Below are 9,182 nucleotides of genomic sequence, written 5' to 3'. Positions count from 1 at the left end.
TCTTTATTTAAAACGAAACTGATCTTAAAAAAACAAAGTGATATTTCTTTTGTACCTGTACATGTCTACTGAACCCTAGACCTCGGCATGGGTTGAGCTGGGTCACCTCGGTATGGGTTGAGCTGGATCGGGCTCGGACCGGACCTGTCAGCTTTGTGATAAAACATGATAAGTCCAAGCCCAGTCCAAACCCACATTAATTAGAGTTAGAAAAATAAATAAATAAATATATTGTTAATTATGCGTATGATATTAGAGTAATAAATAAAAAGTTAGGAAATTAAAAATAAATTAATAATAATAATGTATCTATTAGTTAATAATATAAGCAGGTGGTACTTTAAAAAAAAAATTAGGTCCAATTTTTTATTATTTAATATTAGTATCAATCAGTTCATTTGAGTGGAGTTTAGTAACTTACCATTGCTTATTATAATAATAATTATTATTATTATTAGAATCGTTATTATTTTTATAAGCCTTTTATTTTAATTATTTAAATGATTATATTATTATTTTAGTTTCAGTAGAATTCAGTTCAGTTAAATTCAGTAGTATTCAGTTCAGTAAAAAAGAATAGAACCTTGCTCCACTTACCAAATTATCCAATGAAAAAAACGAATTGATATCTATATTGAAAAAAAATGATAACAATATATTAGATAGGCGGGCTGGGCCGGATTTGGGAATTACCTTTTATAGTCTTGCCTAGTCTGACTCAAGCCCGATATAAATATGTGGGTTGGGTTAGGTTTGGACAAAATAATTATATGTAAAGTGCGATTAAGCTCGGTCTGGTCCAGTCCATGAACAAGTCTAGTACAAGATAGAGCATCTCTATTGAAGGTGTTATACAAAGTTCAATAACGCATGATACTAAAATATAATATTTCATTTCCTCACTCATCCGCATCATTTTTGACAACTTTTGTTAAAAATACTTCAATATTAAGCAATTTCAAAAATTGATAATATAATCTCATAAATTATTACTTTATATATAATTTATTTTAATTATAAATATTGTCATACAAATATACCAATAGTAAGCAATTAAAGTTATTTAGAATCCCAAATGAACCTGGCCTTGGATTTTATATTATATAATAATTTTAACTATATATATTATTAATTATGTGTAGTATATTAGAGTAATAGATAAAAAAAAGATAGGAAATTACGACTAAATTAATTATAATGTATCTAATTAGTTAGGCCCAACTAAACCATACGCAGCCCTCTGAACTTGTCAATTTTGGTCATTTTACCCCCTGAACTTACGGGACGACCTATTTGCCCTCATCAACTATTTAAAAGTGGTATTAACAACCCCCTAATTTCATTATAACAGAAACAAAATGAAATTCCAACATTAGTACAAGTGTTCATGGAAGTATTGGAACCAACATGCATATATATAGCCTCATTTGCAGCTTGTTTTAGTGGTGAATAACCATATTTGCAATTTTTACAAGAAAACTTGTGTATTGTCTATACTAACCTCATTTGCAACTTATTTTTGTAGTGTACAACCCTTTTTATTATGACTTTGGTGCTTACAATGAGAAATGTCATAATTGTTTCCATTATAATGAAACCATGGGTTGCCAAAACCACTTTTAAATAGTTAAAGTGGCAAATAGGCCGTCTCGTATGTTCAGAGGGCAAAATGACTAAAAGTGATAGTTCAGGGTGCTGCGTATGGTTAAGCAGGTGGTACTCTTAAAAAAATAAAGGGTTAAGGTGCAAAAATACCCCTAACGTTTTGGGTCAGGAGCAATTTTACCCCTAACGTCTAAAATGGTGCAATTTTGCCCCTAATGTTTGTAGCCAAGAGCAATTTTACCCCTAAAGTTGGTAATTTGGGTCAATTTCAGATATTATTATAAAACACAGATATTTTTATTCATTATTTTGCACCAATTTCATATCAATTCATCCTAAAAAAAGAATTTCATATTTTTTTGTAATTTAATAATAGAATTGGAGATTAATATTTACAAATTCGGTGAATTTTTTGAATTTTTTTTGTCTAATTCATACAAAAGACAATATATTTTTTATTTTTTTCACATCCCAACATATGTTTATGATTTGTTACTGAAAAAATGACGCATATATAAAGTGTAGATGATAAGATTCATGACCGAGAAGACAGTTTGATAAATTATTTCTGAAATTGATCCAATTTATCAACGTTAGGGGTAAAATTGCTCTTGGCTACAAACGTTAAGGGTAAAATTGCACCATTTTAGACGTTAGGGGTAAAATTGCTCCAGACCCAAAACGTTAAGGGTATTTTTGCACCTTAACCCAAAAATAAAAAAAGAATTAGGTCCAATTTTTTTATTACTTAGGCTTCATTTGTTTAGCTACTTTTGCTGAAACAAACACCCCTTTTGCCTAATTTGAGGCTTATCACCCACTTTGAGCACTGAGTTGATATGATACAAAAAAAATTGAACTTTAACCTTTATTCCAGTTTTGGGTGGACACCCCAATCTGATTCACGATATCTCAAAGAAAATAGAACGAAGGAGAGCAGAGGAGGCGAGGGAGGGAGGATCACCGCCGAGTCCAACCACGCCGACCGGAAAGAGGAGGTGGAGGCGCAACACATCCGACCGGAGCGACTCAATCTACTGAGGCTTAGAAATTCACATTTGATCTAATTAGTAAGTACTACTAGCGACTCAATCCTTAGAACCGTTTGATATCAATCATTATCCAATTTAGGGATTTTAGTTATATGTTTGGAGACTTAATTTTCACGGTTTTATATGATGGTTCATGTTAGCCGACCCCGAATCATTTCGGGACTAAGGCTTTGTTGTTGTTGTTGTTGTTGTTGTTTGGAGACTTAATTATCTGTCCTTGAATTCTAATTTCTATTTAATTTGTTGAATTGAATTCCTTGTGTGATGCAGCTTAATTTTTTGCATTAGGTATTATCAGAACTTCTGGAGTAAACTAAATATGAATTATAAGTTAAAAGTTTGATTAGCATTATTTGAATTATGGGGAAAATCTGAATGTAGTGATTTGATTAGCATTATTTGAATTATGGTACACTGTATTGGTCAAATAAATAGAAATGGCAGTAACAAGTTTCCTTTTTAGGAACCAATTTTCTTCGTAAGCATACTTCTTTTTGTCATAAGAATGGAAATTCCATTTGAAGTAGAAAGCAGGGGATATTGATAGATAGATAATCCCTTGTGAATTTGGATGTAGAATCGAATCCACTTTATATCTTTTGGCTTGTCTTACTCTTGTATGTTGTGTCTACTATTTCTTGTTAAGATACCTATGGTTGGCCTTGGTAGCTCATCCTTGTGCTGAAAAGTCACAGGGCTGATGAATTGTTTTTTTCTCCATAGTTGTCATGTTTCTGCATGAATAACAAATTGAAATTTGACTACATTTCATACATACCCATGCTTTAGACTGCAGACTAAATCATATTCTTCATTACATTCTGCTCTTCCCAACTATACTTCAATAGCATATAATGCATCTTAAGTTATTCTGTATTTTGTTTTTAAATTAGAAGATATGGCCTTTTTCAATTCTTGCTCTGTTTCCATGAATGTGCATGACAATAATGATTGGGAGTCTTTCATCAAGCATGGGCTCTAAATGGTCAATAATCTATTATTTAAATATCTTTGGATATGAGCTATATTTATTCTGGATGACTCCACGGCTTCCCGAATGTACTAAATTTGAGGATTTGAACTAACCACCTTCCGTAATCAGTGATGTCAAAAAACAGACGTAGCTGAAACTTTCATGGTATGGAAGCTCGAGGCTTGAGTTCTAGGTTATATTCAGGAGCCACCATTGCAGCCATCGAATCCCCCCCAAAGCAATTTTTTTTAACTTTACATCCTTCTACTACACCATGTAAAAGCTCCTCTCTTCTTTGGTCACCTAATTATGTCTGCTTAACTCTTCAATCATTCAAGAGGTTTGAATGTGTGAAGAAAGCAGAAGTATTAGACAGTGTTGTTTTCGACAAGGAAGATCACAATAAACCTGAAGTCAAAAGGAAAAAGCTTGCGGTTTTTGTTTCCGGTGGAGGGTCCAATTTTAAATCAATTCATGAAGCTTGCCTTCAAGGATCCATCTATGGTGATATTGTTGCTGTGGTCACTGACAAGCACGGTATAGTTTGCCTTTCATTTTCTTCATCTATTCATCTGCTTTAGCTCTGCATTCTGTTGGCCTTTTTTTCCTTTCGCCTTTTTGAAACCGTTTTTTTATTCTTTGTCATCATTCTCCTGAATTTTCTTGTTGATGATTTAAGGAAAAACAAAAAGTTACTTGGTGATAAAAAAAAAATTAACTGTAATACCTGAATCTTTTGCTTTGAATTTGCAGCAGATTATTTATATGTTCCTTTTCTCTTTCTTACAGGGTGTGGAGGTGCAGAATATGCGAGAAGCAACAAAATCCCAGTCCTTTTGTTTCCTAGAACAAAAGATGATTCTGGTGGGCTATCCTCAACTGATCTTGTCTCTGCTCTAAGGTGAGCTACATATTTGAAGTTACTCGTTTTGTACCTATAAATAACTTATGTTTCTTATTCGTATTTGCTTCTTGCAAAGGAGTTGGCATTCGTGCTATGTTTAATTGTTAGATGGTTTGAGCTTTTCTTGTGTTTTTATCATTGAGTCACTAACTGTATGTAATTCGTACAAATATTAATAATCATTCTCTGAATGTCGCTGAGTTAGAACATGGTTAATTTATCATTGATGTCTGAGGAAATATTGACAATCACTTATTGATGTAACAAAGGATTATTCGTTTTCCATCATTTCCTACCTTTGTTACGTTGTTCATCTACCTTGTGATAATATAAATGAGGAAGCTTATGTGACTGCTTATTAGTCCATTTTGGCAGTGTGGAATGTCAGCAAATGATTTGCATAACATGCTAAGAGTATCTTTTGCCTTCCATATCCTCTATTACTGGTTTCTTGATCTAGAAAACCAAATATGCTTGAGCCAATAATATATATATATATATATATATATATAAATTGCTGCTCAAAAATATGTGCTGAAAATGTTTGTTTTCTTCCTCTAATTTTAACTCAAATGGATCAATATAAGCGTTTGATATTATGTTTGGATCAGGGATTTGGAGGTTGACTTTGTTCTTCTAGCTGGATATCTTAAACTTATACCTACTGAGTTAATCCGTACTTTTCCAAAATGCATATTGAATATCCATCCAGCACTTCTTCCAGCATTTGGAGGCAAAGGCTACTATGGTATGAAGGTGCATAAAGCAGTCATTGCTTCTGGTGCGAGGTATCTCTCAGCTTATGTTGCTATTTTCTTTTTATGTTGGAACCGAAGTTCATTCCTCAGTTTAGTTGAACTTTCTTAATTATGTCTTATTCATAGGCCACAAAAGTCCTCATATGTTATATTCTTGTTTGGTTTTCTCCATTCCATCTCTCTTTGCGCCTGATTAGATACTCAGGGCCCACTATCCATTTTGTTGACGAGCATTATGACACGGGGCGTATCCTTGCTCAAAGAGTTGTCCCTGTTCTTGCGAATGACACTCCAGAGGAGTTAGCTGCAAGAGTTCTTAGAGAGGTAATGAGTTATTACGTGGTATCTTTTTTCTTCCTTTTTCATTCAGCCACTTCTTGATTACATCTTGATTCTGTTCTATAAGTTCTTATAGAAAATGCACTTAAAATATTTCATGGAATTTCACTAATGTCAAATTGTTTTGATTTGGGAAATGATATGCTGACTTACTATAAGGGGTCGTTTGGTTTGGGGGTTTCAGGAAAGGGGAGGCTTCATTCCCTTTGTTGGTGTTTGCTTTGCTAATTTAATGATTCCCTTTGCCATTTTTTAGTTTTGGGTTTACCCCTAACTCCTCTAACCCATTCCCCACTCCCCCCTAAGGTTTTCTATTCCCTTTCCCCTCTCTTTCTAACTTAAACTTCTACACTCCTTATAAAATTCTACTTTACTCTATTTTATTTTTTTTATTTTGGTCTCTATATTTTTTTATTTTTACATTTCTTTATCTTTGGATTAATTTCATTTTCGTTATATATTTTTAATTTTTTTACTCAAAAAATATTTTTGACTAAATTTTACTTTTTTTATTTTTGTTTAATCCTTATATTTATTTATTTATATTTTTTTATCACTAGATTAATTTCACTTTTGATCCTTATACTTATTTATTTTAGAAGACTATTGGCTTTTGTTTTTGTTTTTTTTTTTTAATTTGTATGAACTTTGTTAAGTTTAAATTTAACTTTTATGAACTTTATATTATTATCAATAAGGGTAGCAAGTGAGTGACGTTTTGGATTGTTTGGGATTATACATGAAGTTATTGCACGTTTTATGGAAACTATAGTAAAAGAGTTGAATTTTTTTTTTATTATATATGAAGTTAAAAAAAATAGTTTTGATTCTCTATTTGAACCAAACATCCACAAAGAGAATGGGGTGGAATTGCATTCCCTTTCCTAAACATATCCAAACACATAGGGGTATGAATGCTTATTCATTTCCTTTCCTTTAGTTTCCCTTTCTTGATTCCTTTTCCCTTACCCCTTGTGAACCAAACGCCCCCTAAATTGCCCCCTAAATTGTTTGGCTAGCTGATCTGTATTTGATTATGGAAGAATTAATTTTAGAAGAGTTGTTAAATTTAGGGTAGATAATTTATTAGTCTCCTCCTTTTTACCTAACACACTATTTACTCCCTCTATTTTGAAAAACACATTATAAGGTCCCTATCATTTGTCATTCTCAACCATTTGGTCCTTCTGTCTATTTTTTTTAGATTTTTAACCGTTATATTCGGCATATACAGACTGACAGAAAATAACATAGTACCAGAGCCATTTTGTATCATATTATGGCTGTCCTAAAAGCTAAGATATGTTCGGTTAAAAATCTAAAAAAAAAATAGACAGAAGAACCAAAGGGTTAATATTGACAAAAGATAGGGACCTTATAATGTGTTTTCCAAAACAGGTACTAAACAGTGCCTTACATAAAAAAGGCGGGGACTAATAAATTATTTACCCTTAAATTTAAGTAGCCTTATTTAGTTAGTGAAACTCCGTTGGATCACTAACACTTATTTCAACTTCTTGATTCCATTTTCTTCTGTTTTTTAATTGTAGGAGCATCAGTTGTACGTTGAGGTGATAACCGCATTATGTGAAGAGCGTATAATTTGGAGGGAAGATGGTGTTCCTCTCATCCAAACTAGGGAAAACCCCAAAGAATACAGATAGCTTAGTCAAATTTGTTTTGGTTGTGGTAAGTGCCAGTATTCTCCTGTCCTAAATGATTTATTGAAGTAAAGCTACGCACATCGTCATGACAAACCCGAGCCCTATACCTGCTGGTATCTGACTCAATTTCCTACCCTTCTTCTATAGATTGCCCCTGTTGAAGGTGTCACATCCTTTGGGCATTGAACTAGCTGCATTACTGTGACACATTCTGGGTTCGAGATAATATTTGACGATGTTCAAATCAGTTAATTAGTTTACCGAGAATATGACCGAACCTTCTTCCTCGAAGGTCCTACATAATTCAGTTTTACCATTGAAGTGATTGAATTAAAATGGTTTTTCAAAGAATTAGATCATGTGTCCTACATATTGGTTGGACACATGATCTAATTGTATCACCATTTAGTAGTCAAATACTGGCTTTGTTTAATTGGTACGTGAGCATTTGAATTCTGCCTACAAAGACATGTATACTGACTTAGTTGCAGAGCTTTCTTTGAGGATGACAATAAGATAGCGTTTTACGTTCCCTTGAAATTAGGGGTGTCAAAATGAGTTAGCGTGCTATGTAATCTATACATAGTTGTTAAATCTAGATTCAGACTCGTGAATCGAAATCCACATTTTGTGACTCGTGAATCGAATGGGGTGTCAAAATGAGTTAGCGTGTTATGTAATCTATACGTAGTTGTCAAATCTAGATTCGACTCGTGAATCGAAATCCATATTTTGTGACTCGTGAATCGAATCGTAAGATTCAGTTCAAATTCACAATATTATAAGAAATAAAATATTTACCATTTTGAACTCAAAATATTATCAAATATTAGTCTAGAAATGCAATTTTAATGTAAAAAAAGAAATCATATCAGTCAAGTACTTACAATTCAAATCTAATGCAAATGCAATCCTAATAAAACTAATCTTCAAATCCGACTCTGTTTAATAACTTAGTGGAGATGGAGAGTTTGAGCTTCTTACTCTTTCTTTTGCCTTGTTGTCTACTTGATCTCGATGGAATGAAACTAGTTTGAGTTGATTACTTGATAAATAATAATAAGACTAGAGGACAGTGGATTTAGTAGTTAGGGTTGTTGAAGTTTTTGATGAACAGTGATGAAGATCCGACTCGAAATAGAGCTGAATCGAATCATATGATTCGAACTGCGAATCTAAGATTATGTTACAAGTTAGATTCATCCTATAAATTCGGCTCGAAATAGAGCTGAATCGAATCATACGATTCGATTCGTGATTATGACAACAGTTGATCTATATATATTCCGCTTCTATATGATAGAAATAAAGAAAATGATAATTGTGTCATGCCAGATGGGTCGTGTTAGGCGGGCTATCTCTGTAAATGGTGTTGTCGTGTTAGGTGGGCTATCTCTGTAAATTGTGTTGTCATGACAACCAAAGCTTGTCTTGTCGGGGTTTTTTTTTTTTTTTTTTTTTTTGTTATATTCTGATCTTTTGTCAATTTAGTCAATAGATGATGAGAATGGAGTGGAAGGAAATGGCTTGAGAATTTAGCCTTTTTCAGAGACCTTTCTCGTACATCAACTTAAGGTTCACTCACCTTTTTGCCATCTGCTTTGAGTTTCCAGCAGTATGTGTCTGTGGGTGACTACATTTCCTACTTCTTGGCTGTGCCATGTTTCCATCTTATCGAGACCGAGCTTAGGTAGACTCGGTATTGACCCATTAATGTTTCAGGCTGAGCTTTGACCAATCGAGCTTTAACTAGATTCATTATACATGCATAGAATATGTAGTATATGAGAAAAAAAAGTTAAAAACTTATGATATACTTCACACTAGTTTAAAAGTTTTTTTTTTTTTTGCTTAATACATCATTTTGCCCCTGAACCGTCCAAAAAG

The 9,182-nt window shown here is 33.0% G+C and overlaps 1 protein-coding gene across 2 annotated transcripts; it reads left to right on the top strand.

Annotated features, from left to right (window-relative positions):
- Positions 1–2,398: 2,398 nt before the first annotated feature.
- On the top strand, positions 2,399–7,835 carry LOC136233821 (phosphoribosylglycinamide formyltransferase, chloroplastic-like). 2 transcript variants are annotated; one of them, XM_066023499.1, is made up of 7 exons: positions 2,399–2,675; positions 3,760–4,167; positions 4,420–4,531; positions 5,146–5,322; positions 5,490–5,616; positions 7,182–7,320; positions 7,443–7,835. In XM_066023499.1, exons 2-6 carry the CDS (start codon positions 3,798–3,800, stop codon positions 7,293–7,295), a joined length of 900 nt encoding a protein of 299 aa, XP_065879571.1. In that variant the 5' UTR covers positions 2,399–2,675; positions 3,760–3,797; the 3' UTR covers positions 7,296–7,320; positions 7,443–7,835. The 2 variants fall into 2 exon arrangements, with proteins under 2 accessions (XP_065879571.1, XP_065879570.1); XM_066023498.1 differs by having other exon boundaries at positions 7,182–7,835.
- Positions 7,836–9,182: the final 1,347 nt, after the last annotated feature.

Source organism: Euphorbia lathyris, chromosome 6 (assembly GCF_963576675.1).
Source record: "Euphorbia lathyris chromosome 6, ddEupLath1.1, whole genome shotgun sequence".
NCBI classification, from domain to species: Eukaryota; Viridiplantae; Streptophyta; class Magnoliopsida; order Malpighiales; family Euphorbiaceae; genus Euphorbia; species Euphorbia lathyris.
This window is presented reverse-complemented; position numbering and strand designations above follow the sequence as displayed.